This window comes from Mus musculus, chromosome 16 (assembly GCF_000001635.26).
Source record: "Mus musculus strain C57BL/6J chromosome 16, GRCm38.p6 C57BL/6J".
Lineage (NCBI taxonomy): Eukaryota > Metazoa > Chordata > Mammalia > Rodentia > Muridae > Mus > Mus musculus.
Window position 1 is genome coordinate 96,052,835 of NC_000082.6, and position 23,872 is coordinate 96,076,706.

General features: G+C 42.5%; 1 protein-coding gene across 11 annotated transcripts in view; it reads right to left on the reverse strand.

Moving 5' to 3' along the window:
- The window catches only part of Brwd1 (bromodomain and WD repeat domain containing 1), a 90,615-nt gene that overhangs the window by 60,746 nt on the left and 5,997 nt on the right, over window positions 1-23,872 (reverse strand). For 8 of the 11 annotated variants that reach the window (XM_006523114.4, XM_011246157.3, XM_006523113.2 and 5 more), the window contains exons 5-14: window positions 15,643-15,793; window positions 13,662-13,760; window positions 13,191-13,351; window positions 11,916-12,137; window positions 8,165-8,265; window positions 6,748-6,818; window positions 5,849-5,949; window positions 4,629-4,669; window positions 3,281-3,379; window positions 998-1,148 (exon numbers count right to left, since the gene is read on the reverse strand). In XM_006523114.4, the coding sequence (XP_006523177.1) occupies window positions 998-1,148; window positions 3,281-3,379; window positions 4,629-4,669; window positions 5,849-5,949; window positions 6,748-6,818; window positions 8,165-8,265; window positions 11,916-12,137; window positions 13,191-13,351; window positions 13,662-13,760; window positions 15,643-15,793 (1,197 nt within the window). Of the gene's footprint in view, window positions 1-997; window positions 1,149-3,280; window positions 3,380-4,628; window positions 4,670-5,848; window positions 5,950-6,747; window positions 6,840-8,164; window positions 8,266-11,915; window positions 12,138-13,190; window positions 13,352-13,661; window positions 13,761-13,833; window positions 15,794-23,872 lie in introns of those variants that run through there. The other 3 variants (XM_011246156.2, XM_006523115.4, NM_176928.1) reach the window with 3 other exon arrangements.

The following is a 23,872-nucleotide window of genomic DNA, read 5'->3' on the forward strand; positions in this document are numbered from 1 at the left end:
ATGTTATATTGAGTTTCAAGGAAAAGAGTAAGAATTCTGATTTCAAAAGTTCAGGGGGTGCTAGAGAAATGGCTCAGTGCTTGAGTGTGTGCGAGTGCCAGAGTTCAAGTCCTAGGACCGCTGTCAGCTCCATCACTCTAGCTCAGGGCAGACCTCTGCACAGTGACACAGAACTAAAAATCATAATAAATGAATGCAGATTTAAAAACAACAACAACAAAAAAAAAAAGGACAAGGCCACCAACCAACCCAGTGAGTTGGAAGACAGGCAGGTTATTTTATAGAGTTCCAAGCTACAGAGAGATCCTGTCTCAAAAACCAAAACAAAAAGTTTAAGGTCCTCGATATATATACCAAGGTGAAAGCCAAACCAGGACTGACTGTTTCAAAAAATGTTTTAAAATTCTGAACCAGAAATGGTACCACATGCACACAGCAGGCAGAGACAAGTGGATCTTTTTAGTTCAAGGTCAGTCTGGTCTACAAATTCTAAGACATCCAGGGCTACACAGATTCCCCCACACCCTCAAAAAAATTAATGAATTAATTTAAATAAATTTCTGGGCTAAGGGCTTGAAAGATGGCTCAGCACTGTCTGCTCTTCCGGAACACCTGAGTTCTATTCCCAGCAACCACACGGTGAATTACAACCATCTGTAATGGGATCTGATGCCCTCTTCTGGTGTGTCTGAAGAAAGTGACAGTGTATTCATACATATTAAATAAATAAATAAATCCTTAAAAAAGAAATTCTAGGGCTAAAGAGAAGGCTCTGTGGTTAAGACACTTGTTCTCAATGCAGGTTTGATTCCCAGAACCCACACGGCCGCTCACAACTGTCTGTATCTCTAGTTCCAGAGTGACCTGGTGCCCTCTTCTGACCTTTGTAGGCATCAGGCGCATACAGGACACACATACATACACAGACAGAACACTGATTAAAAAAAAAATTGTAAAATCAATTTAAATTCCTGAATTCTCATGTTAAAGTACCTACCAGTAAGTTATGAAGCAGCTGTCCAGTGTAGGAACTCCACACCTTGAGGACATGATCATTCACGGCTGTGACCACGGTGCTATCATCCTGGTTCCAAGCAATCATTGTAACTTTGGGTTTCATAAACCTCTCTTCTTCTGAAGATGTGTCTCTAACAAAGGAAAGACACTGTGAACTCACTGAGGAAACAGGTCACACAGTACAGTCCCTCAACCATATGAACACAACAAAGAGAATCTAAGGCCAGATGAAGCTCAGCTGACAAAGTGCTTCTTGCACTCAAAGCACTGGGTTTGATCACAGTGGTGAGAAGCCTCAAATTCCAGCAGGTAGAAGTAGAGAAAGGAGAGTTTGAGGTCATCCTTAGCTACATGAGTTCAAAGGTCAGCCTGTGCTCCAAGAGACCAAAAGGGGAAATAAGATCGCAGGGAGGAATTCATCTGCTTATTTATCATCCCATAACAAATTACTCGGAAATGGGATGGAACTTGTTTCTCCAGAGAAGACAAGGCAGAGAATCCTAAACTGACAACAGTGAAGAAAGCAAGCTGAGCCATTGCCCTCTGCTCGCTCTGTGAGAGACAGGTAACAGACTTCCTGCTTAAAGGCTCTGCCATCTCAGACTATACTCTGAACCTGTGTACCAAATAAAGCTCCACCAGCGTATTTTATCACAGTGATACAAGGAAACAAATGACAAGTGCTTTGTAACAGGTACCTACATGAGAACAAAATAATTACCCAAAGGAGCAAATAATATATGTCTTTCAAAGCCCACTGAGATTCTGCTTTTTTGTTTTGTTTGATTTGGGGAGTGGGGAGCAGTGGGGGGTCCTCTCTATGTAGCCCTGGATGCTCTAGAACTTGCTATGTAGACCAGGCTGGCCACAAACTTACAAAGTTCCACCTGCTTTTTCAGTGCTAAATTTAAAGGTGTGATGCCATACCCAGCATCAAAGCCATTTTGTAAGCTACAATTTTACCATGCAAAGTTTCCAGGTCAACCCAAATTTTTTTAAATGTAGTAACAAACTATATTTGCTTATTATGTTATCCAATCTCCAAGAAAACTTCTACTCTATTCATTTACTTATGTATATCCAGAGGGAGCAGACAGCAGTAGCAGCAGATCTGTCTCCTTGACAAAATCTAGAATCACTTGCAAGAGTCACACGGAGGGGTTATTTAGATCAGGTGAGCATGAGCGCATGTAGGGACTGTGTCTGTATTTCCTAAGGTAGCATCATCTGCCCACTGTGGATAGCACCATTCCCTAGGCAAGGGATCCTGACCTATGTTAGCTTAGAGAAGATGATTCTGGGGTAGAGCTACATGCAGGCATGCACTCGTTCACCTTCCAGCTCTTGACAATGGATGTGAACAGCAGGGCAGAGTTCCCGTCAGCATTTCCCCACAGTGACTGTAAGTTTTAAGTTCTCCTCTATTTGTGTCAGGGCGTTTTATCCAGCAACAGAAAGGACAAAGCTACTCAGAGATATAGACTCTACAGCAGCAGAGTAAACACAATGGTCCTGTAATCCCAGAGCCCAGCAAGTGGAGACAGGAGGGTGAGTAGTTCAGCAAAACCCCCTCAGACCGGGGCAGACACCGCGGGCTTCTCTTACAGAGGGGGTCACCTGAGGTCAGTCCACACCCGCTCAGGAGATCTCTGGCCTCCACAGGTGTGTATATGCAGAAGCACCGTCACCCCTCTTCCCCTCCAACCCACACACAAAAGAAAAACACATTCCTGAAAACAACGTAACAGTAAAAGTACAAAGTGATGGTTAATTCTGTATGTATCCCTGATAGACCAGCAGACCATGAGGACTGTCTCATCACAACAGGTCAATCACAAGCTGGGTTCATGGAAGAGAGGCAGGCAGCCTAGCAGGAGGCAGCAGGTCACTGGGTATGAGTCAAGGGACCTACATCCTGTCCTAGGCTAGTCCCTTGTCCTGTGTTTTCCACTTGCTCTGCTCTTCCACATTCTTCTTCCATGATGGATTGAGGCTCTCAAACTATGAGCAAGTAAGTCCTTTCTCCTTTATTCTATCTTCGGACAAAATTGGTCAAAGTAATTAAATATACAGGTGCACTTTCCTTCATTAATTCAGTTATGAGATTGAAGTATTTAAAAACACAAGTCAATACACTTAGACAATAGTTATTCATCATATATAGGAGGCATATTAAACTCTTCCATCAAAATTAACAAAGTATGTAGGTGTGAGTAACACACCAACAACTCACCTATGTGTTACAAACAGTTCAATGACTTACCCCGAGATCCTGGCAGACATGTCCAGTAAAATGCTTCTCCATTCCAACTGCTCAAACCTCCAGATCCGTGCTGTTCCATCTCGGCTACCACTTAAGAACCTTAAAGCATTCAGAAACATCTACTCACATGCTAGCTACCAAGTGCTATCACGAACATCAAGTGAAGTACAAACTAATTTTAGAGTACCAATCCCGATGGACCTGATCTACAGATGTTATTCAAGGTCAGATTATTCAGGACAAGGCTAGATGGGTAAAACCCCTGATTTACTATTGTTTGCCTGGCCCTACAAAACATAACACTACAAACTCAGTTGTTTCACAAACACACTGAACCTTAGGAAAACAATGTAGTACAAGAGGAGAAAAATGTAACTAATTGGGGGTGGGGGCAGGGGTAGAAAATGTAAAGATGTCAGAAGATTAGCAGTAGCACAAACTCTACCTTAAGCTTGTTCATTTTAAATTCTAACTCAACAGACACTGAAATATAATCTATGAAAATCAAGGTTTAAAACTGCACTGTGGGAAAGAAACCAGCCATATCCTACAGGCCAGAAGGTAACTAATATAAATTAGCAAATGCTTGCTCCTAAAGGCTTTCAGATTTTTCTTAACCTACTCAGCAGAAAAATGTTTTTCTTGACCTTCCTTTTTTCAGAAAATCAGCCTCTAGTTAAGAGGCAGTCCTGATTACAGAAGCGCAGATGCACGGCTCTGACATCTCAGTCTCTGGTTAAGAGGTAGTCCTGGGGGGCTGGAGAGATGGCTCAGGAGTTAAGAGCACCGGCTGCTCTTCCAGAGTGTACCTGAGTTCAATTCCCAGCAACCACGTGGCAGCTCACAACTGTCTGTAGCCTGTAACTCCCGTTCCAGGGGATCTGACACCCTCACTCAGACACACATGCAACTAAATCACCAATGTCCATACAATGAATAAATTGTAAAAGAGGTAACCCTGGTTAGAGAAGCAGCAGGTTCACAGCTCTAACATCGCACACAGCGCGTCTACTTAATCACTGTCTGCTGGAAAGCAACACACAAGGGCCAAGCAGTGCAGTTCACAGTAACGCATGATGGCTTCAGAATTGCTGACATTCCCATGTCAGAAAATGTATGAGATGACTATGGGGCTCAACAGCAGATGGCCCCTTACCATGCACAAGACAAATTCAAGCCCCCGGAACCAACCACCACTGAACTTTAAAGGTGTTCCAGTCATTTCAAGTGCCAAGACTTATAATTATACAAATAAAATTGCAACTGAAGTAGAAAACTATTTAATAGTAGCAGTAAGCAGTGTGTTTGATTTTCGTGGAACCATACACAAATGCAAGCAAACACTTACCGGTCACCATTGTTACAAAACTGGATACTATCAACTTTGTCCTAAAGGGGAAAAAGCAAATGTGAAAACTATTATCTAGGCTATGTATTAATTCACTGAACAAGTTTGTGGGGGCCAGGATGGTAGCAACATGCCTTTAATCCCAGCACTTAGGAGGCAGAGGCAGGCGGATTTCTGAGTTCAAGGCCAGCCTGATCTACAAAGTGAGTTCCAGGGCAGCCAGGGCTATACAGAGAAACCCTGAAAAAAACAAAACAAAACAAAACAAAAACAACAACATCAACAACAAAAAGAAACCAAAAATAAAAGACTGAATTAATATGTAAAATTAAAGTCTGGGCTATGATCTGCAGGAGATGAGAGGTCCAGAAAAAAAAATTTTTTTTTTAGTTTTTCAGACAGGGTTTCTCTGTGTAGCACTGACTGTCCTGGAACTCATTCTGTAAACCAGACTGGCCTCAAACTCAGAAATCAGCCTGCCTCTGCCTCCCGAGTGCTGGGGTTAAAGGTGTGTGCCACCACTGCCTGGCCAAAAATGTACAAACATGTACAAAATTCTCACAGAAGATAAAGACAGAGTGAAAGAGAAAGAGAGACAGACAGACTACATAGATAGAATAGACAGTCAGAGGTGAACTCAAACTGTCATCATTTGTCTCTACAAGTAGACAGTTAAAAGCACACACTATTCTTTGGGAGAGCCCACCCACATTGCCCGCAACTCCAGCTCCAGGGGAATCTAGTGCCCTCCCTCCTCTGGCCTACTCTGACCATGCGCCCAAGTGGACCACACCCCACCCACCCCAGACCCATACCCAGACACCATCCATGCCACAGACACACACACAAATACACTCACACACTCACGTGCACCAAGCACCCCACAGACCTCCACCCCCCCACACACACCAACCCACCCCCCACACACACACATATACACACACACCATTTTTAAAGAGACGGTAAGTAAGTAGGGCAGAGTGGCATACAGCTATGATCCTAGCATTCAATAGGCTAAGGCAGGAGAATAGTGAGTTTGACAGTTCCATGAACTACAACAAAGGAAGACCATATCCTGTCTCAAGAGAACCCAAGGGAAAAATGTTATTTAAAATAAAAGTAATCTGTTGAGCAACAACCACCCAACTAAATTAATAAAATTCAGCTTAGAAATAAAAGAATTATTAACCATTTACAGAATTTTAAAAAGAAATGCTTACAGTGTGGCTTTCAAGCTCGGCGATTTTTTCAGGTGCGTCGAATCCCAAAAAATACATTCTGATTACATGATCAGTACTACCTGTAGCTAAAAACATACCACCTGAAATAAAAATGTTAAGGTTTAAATACGTAGCTTGCACAAATACACTAACAAAACATACTTCCATACATGTAGTAGAAAGCTCTCTTACTGGAAATCAGGGTCATCCCCACAAATCCATCCTCCAGCTCATTAGATTCCTTTATAAAGCTCAACTCTTTGGCTTTGGTGAAGTTAACCCTACTAGGAACACTCCCTATATCTCTCTCACACAGCTCTACTGAGACGAGGCAGCACCACACTGTGCATCCATCGGTGCCTGAAGACCAAGGACAAGCAGACCCTGGCTTCTGAGCAGATGCTTCAGTGTAGAGCTCACCTGTGACAGGGTCATTTCCTGAGGATACTGCATTGGACCTACTCTACAAAATTTGCCAAACAAGTCCACTGAACAAGAAAAGATTAAGAGTTATAATTTTACCAAGATTCTGTGTTAAATATAAACAAATCTGTAGGTAGACAGAATGTAAGAAAAATGTCCTAAACAGGGCCACTCATGTCATCATGGAATGGCTTATGAGCCTCCTTGATTCTCAATGACTCTGAGTTAGATAAGAAAGGGAGTGCGGTGGCTTCACATCACCTCCTTTGTCAAGCCTACCTCTAAGGTCTGAAGTTTGTCTTTGTTTCCTTAAACCCAGTACTTAAAAATCTACATGAAAATATACATTAAGTACAGAAAAAATTAAAATGGCCACTGTAGGTTCAGCTAGTAAGAACAGAAGTCATCAGCTACCTTTCTGATTCAGTAAATGCTAAATTAAACTAAGGAAAAGCAAGCATCAAGTATGATCTTACCAACGCTAAATGAAGAACACAGCATCTGAACACCAGGCCTTGGCTTTTCCGTGAACTTCAGGGGTCGTGGACTTTAAAAGAAGATGATATGCCTTTAGAATACATGATAACACACTTAATTAGAGCACTGGAGGTTTTTCTATGATTACGGAGTGCACACATGCCATGATGCACTCACAGAGGTGAGGACCACTTTCAGGAATGTCGTCTTCTCCACCACGACAGGGTGGAACTCAGTCATCTGGTTTCCAGAGCAGGAGCTTGCACCAAGAGCCGTATCACTGGCCCCCAACTATTGCTTCAGGCCTAACATAGTAGCATTATTAACAGCTCCTTGAGCTAGAGGTCTAACTCAACTAGTAAGCTGCTTGCTTGCCTTAGACAAACTTGAGTTTAGTAACAAACACCACATAAATGTAACAGAGCCAAGTGAGCCATGTCAACATGCTTCTGTGAGAATGCCTTGTCAATGAAAGGGTTTTAGAGTCTAGCTCCTTCTCATGTATGACAAAATACATCTCAGTATCAATCTTCAATTTTCATCAAAAATACTGAAAAGTTGGAGGCTGGAGTACATTATAAATTCAAGTAAAACATTTGCTACATGCGTATAATCTCAAAATTTGTTCACCAACATGGTAACAAAAACAAATATATATAAAATTTCCCAATTTAATTCAAGACATACTCATAAATTTCTGCCACAATGTCACAACTTTTAACCCCCGAGGGGCAAGTGCATCCCTGTGAATTACAGGCCAGCCTGATCTGCATAGCAAGTTTTAGGTCAGCCAGTCACGTGCCTTTAATCCCAGCACTCGGGAGGCAGAGGCAGGCAGATTTCTGAGTTTGAGGCCAGCCTGGTCTATAGAGTGAGTTCTAGGACAGGCAGGGCTACACAGAGAAACCCTGCCTAAAAAAAAAAAATCTTTACAAGTTCTATACAAACTGAATATAGTATTATGAGCACTCACTGGCACCCTGCAGTCACTACACTAGGTACTGAGTACTCACTGGCAGCCTGCAGTCACTACTCTAGGTACTGAGTACTCACTGGCAGCCTGCAGTCACTACTCTAGGTACTGAGTACTCACTGGCAGCCTGCAGTCACTACTCTAGGTACTGAGTACTCACTGGCAGCCTGCAGTCACTACTCTCCAGCAGCCAATGTTCTTGAATACCATCTTACTTTCTGAATTTCTGATTCCACACTTAACTCTCCATTTCTCTCAGTTTTAAATCCACATCTATTACTTGAATTTTCTTACACAACGGTGAGCTATTAAGTCCTTTAAGCATCTCTGTCTGTCAGAGTGAAGGTAATGAAAGCACATGCAATAAGAAGTTCAGGAGGAAAACATTTAGACTGCCCGTCATTACATTACAGAGGAGAAACCACCACATACAGATCACTCACCTGAACTTCAAGGACTCTAAATCCCACTGCCAGAAGCAAACAGTGCCATCAGCGCCCGTAGAAACCATGTACCGCTGAGGTCCTTTGGCCATCGGGCTAAACTGAAAGTCAAAAACACGTATGAATCATCTTCCAGAGTTTCTCCTCAGCTTACAACTTAGCAGTTGCCTCAAGCTCACGTCAACCAACATGCTAAGAAAGTAAAGTACAAATTCAAGCTGTAGGTGACATCAGTAAGAACTCTGGGAGCACTCACATGTGGTTCTGATGAACTTTCAATATAAGTAAACAAGAACCACAAGCCATGTCTTGATCTGACATGGTCGAGATCCAGTTTTAGGATACTAGAAGCATGCCAGACCGGAGCTTCAACATATCATACTATTCAGTGGAAAAACCAGACCCTCGTCCAGGAAAAGTACATGGGCATAATGACAAATGGAAAAACCTAAATTAGACCCAAGTACAAGACAAAGGTGACATCTTAGATCTAGATGGAAGCAACCGGTGGTACGGGAGGTGGCAACACAAGAGCACATTCCAAATAACATCAGTGACTTATAGACCTTACAGAATAAGCAGAGCTAAAGAAAATACCAACTTCTACTGAAACATCAGAATAAGACAGACATCTGTATTTGGCAGGTACAGTGTGCTCACCAACTAGCTAGCTAGGCAATGGTGAGCTAGGCATACATCGTTAATCCCCACTGCACTGCAGAAGCCGGTGGGTCTCTGTGTTCAAGACGAGCAAAGTGTAGATAGAAAGAGTTCCAGAGTTACATAGAGAAATTCCCAACCAAGAGAGAGAACTTGAAACTGGGCAAAGGAGAGAGAACATATGACAGAAGGCTTCCTAGACCCTGAGCCCAATAAAATAAAGAATACTGACAGTGCCGTGTCTAGAAATATGCTCTTACATCACAGGGGTTCTGCACCAACCCTCCAGAGACACAGTCTGCTGCCCGCCCCATTTCCCTCCACTATAGCTCTGCTGATCCTGCCTAGACTGACACATTGGCTTCTAACAGCTTGACAGCAGTGCTGCAGCTGCAGCAGGACCTCACTGCTCTGCATCCTTGGTTAGCTCTTATGTCACTACGTAGCCCACAATGGTTTCTTACAGTGATCCTCCTGTCTCAGCTTCTGGAACACTGGGCTTGCCAAGCATTGCCCAACACACCCACTCAATCTGCACTTTAAAATGTGTTAAGAGTGTGTGTGTGTGTGCGCGCATGCACACAGTCCACACTCTTATCTACACTTTCTAATGTGTTAACTGTGTGTGTCTATGTATGTGCACGCACACACAGTCCACATCCTTCAAACATGTTTGCTTCATTCCATACTCCACTGAAAAAATTTCAATTACAGAGTGTCTACCTGAGCAAAACCTCTCTCTTCTCTCTTCTGACCTTTCAACTCACAAATTCTTTCTCCAATTTCTTGTTGTATCCATATTCTTCTAAACTCATCGATTGCAGTTCTTTTGAGGGTTGGGTTCCTGTTTTTCAGGAAGCAAGATCTTGCTATATAGCCCAGACTGGCTTTGAACTCGGCACTAAAGGCCATGCCACCACACAGAGCTTCAGCCACAGAGCTCTTAAGTCAGCTATAGATCAACAGCAGAGTTAAGACTTAGTTGCACTTTTCTCTAATGCTCCTCCTTTATGCCTTAGGTTTGCTTGTCTCTAAATAAAGCAACTTATGCTTCTAGCCTGCACCAGACTTGCGATTACGGATCCAGGAGAACTGAGACTATTTGAAGCTGGGCTCTGGTTTCTGCAAAGGCAGATTTATTTCTAGAGCATCCTCACTTCCAGGATGAAACTCTTCTGTGACAGGGTTGCTCGTATTTTACCAGAATCCAGCACAACAGATATCTATCCTTCCAACTAACCCATGAATCCATGTCAGACATTCAATAAACATTTTAATACAAGTTCTCTTCTGTACTCTGGGGTTTTTTTTTTGGGTTTTTGTTTTTGGTTTTTTGTTTTTGGCTTTTCAAGACAGGGTTTCTCTGTGTAGCCCTGGCTGTCCTGGAACTCAGGCTGGCCTTGAACTCAGAAATCCGCCTGCCTCTGCCTCCCAAGTGCTGGAATCAAAGGCACGCGCCACCACACCCGGCTATGTACTTTTATTTATTACATTGTGACCAATGCATATCTCATTATAAAGCCTAGTTTTTAATCTCTGTGCAGTGTTTCTAGCAATTCTAAGATAAGCAAGGTGGTAATCAATGGATTCTAACATAGGATATCAGACATGCTGTGCCTTCTAACAAGAGAGTTGGCGTCTCAATTTGATCCTCTCCATGAAACAGCAGTGCTATAACCAAGAGTTCTCAAGGCCTGCTACAAGCATATTAAAACATAATCCTCACACCGGGCACTCCAAGCTTAGCAAATCAGAGCTGCACAGGAAAATGGAACCAACTCTGTACTTCACACCAAATCCAGTCAAAGGCAGCAGCAGCCATCAAAGCCTCACAAATCGGCTACCATCGCTGGGCATGGTGGTGGAGATGCACCCCTTTAAACCCCAGCACTTAAGAGGCCGAGGTAGAGTTCCAGGACACCTAGATCCTAAAGGTCACTTCATGAATGCCCGAGTACCACTGCTCTGTCAGAGAAAACTGAATTACAAGAAACACAAAGCAAAGTGGGAAGCCACCCAGGATGCCACTCCACCAGACCACAGCTGAGTCGCCTAGGGCCCTCCAACAAGCAGAGCTGGCAGTGAAGAGCAGGGACTTGAGTGTCTTTCAATTCTATAACAACTAACCACAAGATATGCAAGTTGTTTTATTTGCAATTCAAACTAAATAAAATTACTCTATTTGCATGACAACTGCCAATTTTAACCTTACCAAGTAGGTTGTTTTTAAAACAATTATACTTTAGACTTTACAAACTGAAACAGTTACAAAAGAACCTGCCACTGGCAGAATTTGCTTTAGCTACAACCTGAAGTGGTCAGGAAGGCTGGCCAGCTGACAGACACAGGGACCCACTATGCTTTTCCACATTTTCATGTTGAAAACTACTTCCCACTTATAGCAAGATTTATAAAATTAATCTAATCAACTCAACTCCACAAGTTTTAAACAGGAACGTTAACATTGCCAGTTTGTAACAGGCTCTCATCTAATTCACCCAGAAAGCCCCACCTCCTTATGTGTTGTTATTCCATAATTTATGGAAAAAAATCACCAGAGCTGGAGATGGCTCAGGGGTCAAGAGCGCTCACTGTCGCACTACTCTTACAGAAGATGTGGGTTCAATTCTCAGCACGAATAGGGCTGCTTCTAGCCTCCATGGGCACTGCACACACAATGGTGCACAGACATAGATACGAGCAAAACACCCATAAAATAAAAATAAATTTAAAAAAACATATATCCACAGTCAGAGGGTAGGCCAGTAGGGTGATAAAATGTAGAGTGTTTAAAAAAAAAAAAAAAAAAAAAAGGCCGGGTGGTGGCGCACCCCTTTAATCCCTTGGGAGCACTCGGGAGGCAGAGGCAGGCAGATTTCTGAGTTCGAGGCCAGCTCGGTCTACAGAGTGAGTTCCAGGACAGCCAGGGATACACAGAGAAACCCTGTCTCAAAACAACAAAAACAAACAAACAAACAGAAACATTAAAGAAATAAACACATATCCAAGTTTTTAAAACACCATATAATCACATTATATACTACTTCTCAGTTCCAGAAGTTAGGTTTGGTGTCACTAGGCTACAGGTTACCTGCAGAGATGTGATTGACCCCGTGTGTCCTTGCAGCACAGCAACTGGGGCGCAGGTCCTCAAGCACCACACCCTAATGATCTTATCACAGCTTCCTGCAGCAATCAGCGTGTTCTCGTAGTTCACAGCCATGTCTGAAATCTCTGCAGAATGGCCTCTTAACGTAGACAACAAGCGGCCATTATGTGTTGACCAAATCTTTACCAAGCAATCATCTGAACCCTAAGAAAAAGCAATACCCCAACACAAATGTTAACACAGCATCCATTAACCTCAAGTAGGGACCCACTATTAGCCCATTCCCTTCCAGCCAGTACTGAAATACTACTATCATCAGAAGAGACTTTTTCAAGCAAAAAACTGTCAGTGGATCGGATTCTTCCATAGTCTATTTTTACCAAATTTTCTTCCAAGAATGCAGTGGGTCCCGCCCTAAGCTCCTGTTCCCAATACCAGCTGCAGGAACAAGTCAGCTCACCAAGCTACAAAATCAACAGTTTGACACATCTAGTGAGACTCCTGGGATCAGACTACACACAGCAGTGGGGAAAGCACCCTCGTTTCAAATAAAGCAAACAAGAGTCTCAAACTTGCAATCCCCAAACCAGACAGAACTCATCATTTAACTCAGCGAAGAACGGTTTTGGTCCACTTAAAAGAAACTTTTTTTTTTCCTCCTAAAAACACTGGAAATGTCACACATTACAGTTTTCAAATAAGTACTTGAACACAGAAAGGTTGTTTTATAATGAATCTGTTTTCCTAAATCAGTGATTAATCTATGAAACCCTAAGTCATCACTAATGAGCTAAGAATTCTGTTTTGGGGTGGGGCTGGGGGTGGGGGGGTGGAGAAATTTTTTATTGATATACTTAAGATTAATCTTGCTGTAACTTAACTCCTTAAGTCTCAAATAGGCAAGAAGAAAAAAGTTTGGTTATGTAATTTCTATTATTTGAAAACAGAGTATATATTCCAACAGAGCTGGAAAGACAGCTCCGCAGTTATTTTGACACTGGGTAGATCCAGCAGCCCTCAAACTCGCTGTCACCTCCCCATCAGCTATCCAAGATTCAATGTGGAGCCACCATTCTCAAAGCAGCCCAGACCTGACTATGTCCCTCGGTCACCTGAAATACTTAGAGAAACTACAGACGTCAGGCCCCGCAGCAGATCTAACAGACTCCCCACACTCTCAGATGCCCCCGAGATCCCTGAGGAAGGAGGCTACAGCACTCCAGGGGGAACCAAACTGAGGTTAAGAAGTTAACTCACTGTAAAGATTCTATGTCCTGTCCTATCAAATGCTACACAGTACACTGCAGACAGGTGTCCAAGAATCCTCCTGTGCATCTTTATATGCTGGTACATAGTTCCTGGGAACGCTGTGCTAAAAGTGGAACACCCTGTGAGCTGCCTTCCTCGGTGTATCTCCACTAGGAAATAAAAACAACAACATGGTTAAGGGGCCGACATGTACAAACTAAAAAGATCCCCAAACAGTCTCTGGAGCGTAAGCACATCTACTTGAGAAGCCGAAGGCCTCTCCGTGCCGATTCTACTGTAGTGACAGGGCCACTACGGCCTTTTTCAGTTACTTTTCATTATCTTAGGTCGACAAGGAACTGACATTTGGTATGTTATCACTACTGCAGTAGCGTTCTACCAGCCCTTCCACGGCACGTATAAATCTTCAGGATAACTCAACAAACAGTTTTGGGTACCTCATAGGCCAACCTCACTCACCAAGACTCGGTGGGGGGCCATAATTGACGGGCATTTCAGGAGGTCTTCCTCTGTGAAGAGCAGCAAAGGCAGAGCCCTTCCACACTGTGTGCCTGCAGTCTTTAAAATGAATTTTAGATACACATAAAATCTTCAAAGTTAACCCAAAGAAAGATTTTATAGAATACTTACGTATATTTAATAAACTCTTTATTCAAGTTTTACCAACTAGTATACTAATTTACAACAGAAAAGCCTGGGAGGTTTATTATACTATTTCTGAGGGGAACTTAAAACATCTCAGATACAGCAGTAACACAGCACAGCACTTTACAATCCACCAAGTGTTTTCCACATACATCAGCTCATGGAGTCCTCACAACAACCCTGTGAGGTAGGTGTTTCTGCTAATTACAAATGAGGTAACTGAGGCTCACAGGTTCCAGGACCTTTAAAGAGATCCATGTAAATCATTGCTTATAGGGACTGTAATACCGAGTTAACTTTATTTTTCAATGCAAAATACCATACAACATTAAAAATGAGCAGTCTTATCACAACTGACCCAGTGTTCAAAAGTGGAGAATTTTAAGAAGATATTTTGACGTGTCTAAAAATCTTTGACTTGACTCATTCCTTTTGAAATCTGTTGGCTTGCCTTCAGCTCATTAGGAAGAATTGACCAGTTCAAGCTAAATAGTTTCCCACTTTAGGGCGAAGGCAACTCTTCAGAGAAGAGCATACACAGGGTTTGCGAGAGCCTTCTAAAGTTGCATCCCCACTGGATCTAACTAAAGGAACGGCACTAAGGGAAGTACCTGCCCCACTGGAGGTCACAGAAGAACAGAGGCCAACACACAGACCTTGGGCTCCACTCCTGCTTCACAACTTTGAAACAAGCAAGGGAGAGGCATCGTGCTAAACCTCTACTGAGCGGAGCTCAGGTGCCCCTAACTGACAGGCATGCCGTGTTTCACATGAATAGAAGGAAGGCGTCCTCTGGCACTAGCACAAAACACGAGCAGAAACAGGGCCTCGCTGAAGTCTCTTCAGACAGTTCTCACACAGGCAGGCCTCATCACAGAACAACTCTGAGCTTTAGCTTGACACAGGAGAAAGGAAATGCACTACCCAAGCAACTGCAGTGAAACAACTGACTACAGAATGATTACAAAGCAAACAGGGACAGTTTCCTGATTAGAGCCAATGAGGCAAGGCTATCAGGCACTAAGAAACAACTAAGGCCGGCAGGCTGGTCTGGCAGGAAACCAAGCAGGGTGCTCTTTCTCAGTCAGGCTTTGTACTACTGGAGCATCTAAGAGGTAGCATCATGTCAGCAACAGCTCATAACAGAAATAATCATGATGGAATTGAAGGATGCTAACATCAGAACCAACACACGTGCCCATTAGCAGTGTAGACACATGTATACATACATACAGCATATCACACATAGGTACTTAGTCTAAGTCAGTTATATGAAGCTAACAGAAAAAGTATAGCAGTTCCAAACATTTCACTAGCACATAACTTAGCAAAAAATAAAAAATAAAAGTAAAAAAAATAAAAGAAATCATGCAAGTTTACATTTTTAGTGCATGTTTTTCAAGCTGCTACTGTATTTTTAAAAAATCACTCCTTATTATGACAAAGGACTTTCAGAATCTAAATATCAAAAGAAATAATCTAGTATTTAAAGAGTTTATTAGACATATACAATTACATCCATTGAAGTTATGAGTGAGCTACAAAATGGAAAAAACTAAGAACTCACATTGATAAAACCTCAAGCACATGTTAAACTCAAGCTTTTCAGCTTAACATCTACGTTTCTGAAATGGAGGACCCATCAAGCACATGGTAAAATTCGGAGATCTACACTAATGGCAGAGAGTGTATAGTCAGTCCATGGCACTGCAAACCTTCCACGGTGTTTACACAGCTTCCCAACTGCAATGTAAGCTACTAATACAAAGCACAACACTTCTTCAAATTAAGGTACCTTTTGCTGTTCGTAGCAAAGACTGCCTTCCTGCACCAAGCAAAGAAGTGACTCTTGAGATACTGGGCGGGACCTCCTTATCCAGCATCGGACCGATGCGCTGGCATATCTGTAGTAGGTGGTCAGGAGCCACATGTTTATTGGACAAGACCTGGTTGGAGAGGTAAGTTTTAATAACACTGCATACAACAGGACTCAAACATTTTTTTTTTAGGATAGCCAGTTAAAATGTGAAAATCACACTGAAAACTATAAAACATAGCAAGAAAATTTAAATAAAAAACAACTTAAAAAGTAAACTGTCTAAAGTCTAACCAAAAGTTCAAATTTTTTCTTTACAGAAATTGACAATTTTTGGTGTCTCTCTCTTTTGTTGTTGTCGGTGCTGCTGCTGTTGCTGCTGCTGCTGCTGCTTTTGTTTTTTGAGACAGGGTTCCTCTGTATGGCCCTGGCTCTTCCAGCCTCTGCCTCCGAAGTACTGGGATTAAATATGTACACCTAGGGCATGATTTTATTCTAAAACTTAAATGCAAATGACATAGGAAAGGCACACCAACTTTGAAAAGAGGCAAACAACATTCCACTTCAAGACTTGTTGCAGAGGTGCAGTACCATAGCCAGACAGGGTTAGAAGACAGACAAAGCCATGGTAGGAACTGTACGAACACAGAAAGAGACTTGACACCGGGCTTGGTGGGAGGCGGAGGCAGAGGCAGGCGGATTTCTGAGTTCGGGGCCAGCCTGGTCTACAGAGTGAGTTCCAGGACACCCAGGGCTACACAGAGAAACCCTGTCTCAAAAAAAAAACAAAAAAAAAAACAAAAATAAATAAATTTAAAAAGAGACTGACATGTTTCTAAAGTACTCATTTCTGACAAAGGTGCAAACTCGAGATAGTGCAGAAAATGTCTCCCAATAAATGGCACTGTAACAAAAACTTTTTTATGTATACTTTCTGTTGTGGTTACATCTGTGGAGATGCACAGGGGCCTACTGAGTAGCAACACTATGTACAGAGGAAAACGTTAGACCTATCATAACAAAATGTATGTGGCAGATATAATCATCGGATACATTTCTGAACTCATCACTGAGTAAGTTACTGCTCTCCTGGACTTCAAACTTTCACACTGCTAAGAGAATGGGAACCAAGAGAAATACTGCAGAGTAGCCATCTAATTAGGAACTTCTATCTATAGCAGAAGGAAAGGACTCGGCCCAGGGTCGGCAGCAGTACTCAACACACTATCCAACTACTCCAGCACTCACCTCTAAGAATCCAATGGTGCAGACATCACCAAAAGGTGATCCAGGTGGCAATGGATGTGCTGACACAGGAAGAGCGAAGCACTGACTAAGCCGAGCCACCAGGAGCCACTGCTGCTAGCAAGTAGACTGGCCTGGCTAGCATTAAAGGCTGGCCAGAAACAAAAACTAGTCTGACACTTGCAATCCTAGCACTTGAGAGGAAAAGGCTGAAGTTCAGTCCCGTACTCAGCTACATAGTAAGTTCAAGACCACCCTGAGCTATCAGACTCTATCTCAAAGAGCAGAGGCAAAACAAAACTGAGAAAAAGAACATGGAGAAACTTCAGATGTACATAAGATACTAGAGCTTTTGAAAAGAGTATGGTCACAGCCACTCCACTCCAGGTATCTGATAGCATGTAAAACACACACTCATCAAAGCAGGCCCATTAATGTTCTCCATGTTTCAGGATATCTGTGTGTGACTGTCTTGCCTGCACTGGTGTGTTATGTGCATACCTTCCGACCAAGACGGAGATTTCTCTACAACTAGAGTTAAGGATGATCTTGAGTTGTCAAGTGGGTACTGGGAACCAAACCCTAATGGCCTCCACAAAAGGATCAAGTGCTGTTAACCACTGAGTCACCTCTGTAGGCCATACATGAATACAAAAGCTTCTTTTCAATTAAGGTAAAAACCAATTTCTAGTAACAAATGAGTAAGTAAATACACAATACCAATATAATATTTAACAATAAAAACAAATCTTAAGCCAAGCACAGCAGCTTACACCTATAATCACACTCGGAAGGCAGAACTCATGTTCAAGATCAACTTGACCTACATATCCAGTTCCAGGTCAGCCAGGGTCACAACAGACTTTTTAAAAGACCAGGAAAGATGACTCCACAACTCTGCACATGAGCAGCGTTAGTTCAACGGTGGTGCTCGACCTTCCTAGTGCTATGGCCCTTTCATAGTTCTTCATGCTACCATGAGCCCAAATGATAAAGTTATTTCTTTGTACTTCATAACTATCATTTTGCTCCTGTTATGAATCATAATGTAAATACCTGCTATGCAACCTCCAAAGGGGTCAAGACCCGCAGGTAGAAAACCCACGAATTAAGACTCAGAAGATCACTAAGAGGTGATCAAGGTGGTCAGAGAGGAATCTAGGGAAGTTGGGACATTATATACATTCATTAATATATCAGAGATCAAAAACCTCAAATAATATACGATAGAACAGACACCACCAGCGGCAGTCAGGGAATATCAGAGAACACATGAAGGCACCAGTAGAACTCTTCACTGTTTTCACTGTGGTAACAACATTCTGCTCTTATCAAAGTCAACACCTAAATAGAATCATTAGGGAGAATGTTAACTATACTTCAATAAAGAACAAAACACAAAGAGAACTGTAACTTTAACTTATGGAGACACCCCCATCAAATGACATGAATGCATCTCAAATAAAGCTGAATGATGTATATGTACATACATATATATATATATATATATATATATATATATATATATATATATATATACACACACATACATACATATCTCACATACATATATTGCAGGCCTTGAACCCAGAGATCCAACTGCCTCTGGGCAGGTGCGTCACCACACCCAGCTCATTTTTTTTTTAAAGACAGTTTCACTTGGGCCCTGGATGGCCTGGAGTTTGTATGCTTTCCTAAGTCTCAGCCTTCAGGATGCAGGAGTTGCAAGTGTGGATTACAGTAGTGGATTTGTGACTCTGAGTAGGAGGCTGCAGAATGGTTTGCCTGTTTGGGGAGGTGCTGGGTTTTTTTTGTTTGTTTTAATTAGATATTTTCTTTATTTACATTTCAAACGTTATCTCCTTTCCTAGTTTCCTCTCCAAAAATCTCCTATTCCCTCCCCCGTCCCTCTGCTCCCCAACCTACCCACACCCATTCCCAGTCCTGGCACTCCCCTATACTCAGACATAGAACCTTCACAGGACCTAGGGCCTCTCCTCCCATTGATGACCGACTAGGCCATCCTCTGCTACATACACAGCTAGAGCCACAAGTTCCACCATGTGTTTTCTTTGATTGGTGGTTTAGTTCCAAGGAGCTCTGAGGGTACTGGTTAGTTCATATGGATGTTCCTTCTATGGGGCTTCGGACCCCTTCAGCTCCCTGGGTACTTTCTCTAGCTCCTTCTTTGGGGACTTTGTGTTCCATCCAATGGATGATTGTGAGCATCGACTTCTGTATTTGCCAGGCACTGGCAGAGGCACCCAGGAGACAGCTCTATCAGGCTCCTGTCATCAGGCTCTTATTGGCATCTGCCATAGTGTCTAGGTTTAGCGGTTGTTTATGGGATGGATCCCCAAGTGGGGCAGTCTCTGGATGGTCATTCCTTCAGTCTCTGCTCCAAACTTTTTCTCTGTAACTCCTTCCATGGGTTTTTTGTTCCCCCTTCTAAGAAGGATTCTGAGCTTCTGGGCTAATATCCACTTATCAGTGAGTGCATATCATGTGGGTTCTTTTGTGATTGGGTTACCTCTCTCAAGATGATATCCTCCAGATCCATCCATTTGTCTAAGAATTTCATAAATTCATTGTTTTTAATAGCTGAGTGGGGAGGTGCTGTTTACAGTTCTGAGGATTTAACCAGAGCATCACACATGAACAGGAAACAATCTACAACCAAGCTCCTTCATTAGCACCATGACTATTCAATGACACAAGTTTTGTTTTTGTTTTTGACACAGGGTTATGCTACATATGGCCTCCCCATTCGAGACCCTCATCCTCAGCTGTCTAAGATGGGATTGCAGGCACATACCTGCTTCTATGCACACACACCTGATCTGACACGTCCTTAAGAAGCTGGCTAACACCAGGCAGTGGTGGCCCACGCCTTTAGTTCCAGCACTTGGGAGGCAGAGGCAGGCGGATTTCTGAGTTTGAGGCCAGCCTGGTCTACAGAGTGAGTTCTAGGACAGCCAGGACTATACAGAGAAACCCTGTCTTGAAAAAACAAAAGACAAAATGAAACAAAACAAAAACCACAAGAATACATAAAATACAATGGTTAATCTAGCTGGGTATAGTGGCACACACCTTTTAACCCCAGTACTCAGAGGCTGAGGTAGGAAGATCTCAGAGTTCCAGCCTGGTCTACATAGCAAAACCTTATCTCAAAGCAAGTCAATCTAAATATAAAATTAAGTTTTTAATGTTCTGACCACAATGTCCCTGCTTTGACTAACTGAGAGAGGTGGCTCACCAGTTAAGATCATTTGGGGGTCTTGCAGAGGACCCAGGTTTGGTTCCAAGCACCCATATGCTGGCTCACAATCATCCATGACTCCAGTGCCCTCTTCTGGCCTCTGTGGGCACACGTGGTGCACAGTTGTTAATATACATATACATAAATCTAATAAACCTAATAATCTAATAATCATAAATTTTGTAATCTTTTTTTTTAAAAGAACATAAGGTGGGCCAGCAAGATGCCTCAGCAGGTTAGGAGTATTCACACCAACCCTCACACCCAAGTTCCATCCCTGGATCCTGTGTGGTTAGGAGATAAATATACACAAATTAAAGTGTATACACACACAAAAAAATATAGTATTTGCTGGAAAGTGGTGGCACACTTTTAATCCTAGCACTCAGGAAGCAGAGGCCACCCTGGTTGCAGGACAGCTAGGACTACCCAGTGAAAATATATAAAAGTTAATTTACAGACATGCATACAGATCAGATGTGGTAGCATGTGCATTTAATCCTAGCACTTGGAAGGCAGATCTCTAAGTTCAAGGCCAGACAGGTCAATATAATGAGTTCCAGGACAGGTAAAGCTACAAAGTAAAACCCTGTCTCCAAATAAGTAAGTACGTGCATACATACACTCATGTATGTAGAACCTTTTAGTAGAACTACACTAGAAAGGTTACAAATGCCCAAATCCTAAAGTCTTTGGAAGGAAGTCTTGCTCTTAGCCGCAAAGTCAGCAATGAAGGAAACAATACCCAGAAACAGTCAACTACAAACTACAAAGCCCCAGCCACCACACTTACAGCCAATGAGGAAACAGTATATTTTTACTGGGGTGAATTATCATCAGACCATTTGTCTGTCCCCTTTTGTACAACAAAGCTCAGTGCAAACTGAAGTACCCAAACATAACCACACTATGTTCAACACAATACAAAGCTGACAGACCACTTAGAACCTGTTTGGAGAGCTGGAGTGGTGCAGGTCCAGAGCGGAACCATCTCTACTATCTCTGGCCCCTGACTAGCTGGACTTCACCTGTGTGTTCTCCGTGGTGTTAAGTAAAATCCTTTCCGGAATGCTCGAGCAGACTCCACCTTTCTGTGTTTCTTGTTGCTTTTGGGATTTTGGTTTTTTTTTTTTTTTTTTAATTTATTTACTTATTATATGGAAGTACATTATAGCTGTCTTCAGACACTCCAGAAGAGGGAGTCAGATCTCGTTACGGATGGTTGTGAGCCACCATGTGGTTGCTGGGATTTGAACTCTGGACCTTCGGAAGAGCAGTCGGGTGCTCTTACCCACTGAGCCATCTCACCAGCCCTTTGGTTTGTTTTTTTGTTTGTTTGTTTTGGATTTTTGAGACATGGTTTACTGTGTAGCCCTGGCTGTCCTGGACCAGGCTGGTCTCCAACTCAGAGATTTGCCTGCCTGTTTCCCAAGTGCTGGGATTAGAGGTATGCACTACTTCCAGCCAGACCCCACCATTCTAAAGGCTAACACCTGGAGGTGTGGCAAAGACTCTCCATTTGGCTGTAACCACCTGTTTCCACCCATGTATTTGAGAATTGCCTTTATGACTTACTCTATTGCCATAAAAATATCATGTAAAAGGCGTGCGCCAGGCATGGTGGCGCACACCTTTAGTCCCAGCACTCGGGAGGCAGAGGCAGGCGGATTTCTGAGTCAAGGCCAGCCTGGTCTACAGAGTGAGTTCCAGGACAGCCAGGGCTAGACAGAGAAACCCTGTCTTGGAAAAGAAAAAAAAATACATACATACATACATACATACATACATATATACATATATATATATATGTATATATATATATCATGTAACTGTGGCCACATTTGGAAACATGGGAATTAGGATAACGTAAATCTTAGTTCCCAGGCTGCAACATGGAAAAAAAAACAAAAAAAACAAAACAGATAAAGAATTCTATTCATATGGCCCATGGTTAAGATCCAGTACAGTGAGCTAAGGCTGTGGCTCAGTGGGAGAGCAGGAGGCCCAGGGGGTGGACAGAAACAAACTCATATTCAACTGCTACAGAACCTCATCATTTGGGGCTGAAGAGATAACCCAAATATTAAGGGCATTTCTTGCTGCTCTTGCAGAGGACTGGGATTCAGTTTGTGGAAACCACACACTCCAGTTCCAGAAAATTTCACGACCTTTTCTGACATCCAGGGGTTAACAGGAACATACAGACACACAGAACATATTCAGACAAAGGACTCATAAACATGAAAATAGATCTTTTTAATGGCTTTTTCTTAAAAGTGTCATCTAAATGAGGGTAATTTTCTAATTTTAAAATATTAGGTCTATTCAACAGTAAGACTTAAATCCTAATGCATCTTTTGCCTAAAAACTAAAGAAATTAGAAAGAAAACACACAAATTCACAACAGGACAAAAAAAAAATCATACACAGAGAAACAAAGGGACCTTTCTCCTGAAGACACAGACCTCAGTGAGCGGGTGAGCCTGGGGGAAGGAGCACAGCCGAGGACAAGTCTGGGTAACTCAGGACTGCCATACCCATCTCAGCACCAGGCACTAGCCCAGTTTTAGTGACCCAATCAGGCACCCTTCCTTGAATGAGATAATTCATTCATAAACAGTTGTTTTCTTAAGACCCTACAAATGTAAATTAATTAAAATGATGCCATTTCTAGCAGCAACCTTACAAATCTGGAAGACTTTAATCTCAGCTTCAGGAGACAAAGCTGACAGATCCCTAAGTTCCGGGACAGCCAGAGCTGTACTGACTGCACGTGCACATCTTTTGAAAAAAGATTTATTCATATTTTATGTACATTGATGTTTTGCTTGCATGTATGTCTGTTTGAGGGTATCAGATCCCCTGGAACTGAAATTACAGACAGTTGTGAGCTGCCACGTGGGTGTTGAGAATTTAACCCAGACCCTCTGAAAGAGCAGCTAGTACTTCAATATTCTAAGCCATCTCTCCAACCCATACATGCACATCTGAAAGCAGCTTCTTTTAGAGTAAGTTATTATTAGACCTGTTACACAGAACAAAGCTGGCCTAGCAAAGTGGCCTATACCTAAAATGCCAGCATGCAAGGGGGACAAATCAAAGTTTCAAGGCTAGTCTGGTCTATATCTAAAGCTCCAGATGAGCCAGGACTACACAACACAACCCTGTGTTGTAGGAAGGGAAGGTGGTGAGACAGGAAAACACAAGGAAAGGATGGTGAATAAAGGAAAGAAAGGCAATGCAGAGAGAGGGACAGAGATAAACTAATTTGCCAAAGAATAAAGAAAAGCTAGTAAGAGGACTGGAAAGATGGCTCATCGGTTAAGAGCATAAAGTACTCTTGCAAAAGACCAGAGTTCGATTCCCAGCACCCACACTGTACTGGACCATAACTGCCAGTAACTACAGCTCTAGAGGATCCAGTATCTCTGGCCTCAAAGGGGACCCGAACTTGTGGGCATATATACACATGTACACATAGTTAAAACAGAACAGTATTTCAAACCTTTGTTTATATATACAGGTGTTCTACCTGAATATATTCTATGCAACACGTGTCAGGTGTCCTTGAAGGCCAAAAGACAGCATGGGATCCCCAAGACTGGAGCTATAAAGACACTTGTGAATTCCTCTGTAGGTGCTGGGAATGGAACTCAGGTCCTATTTAAAAAGCAGCGGGGCTGGTGAGATGACTCAGTGGGT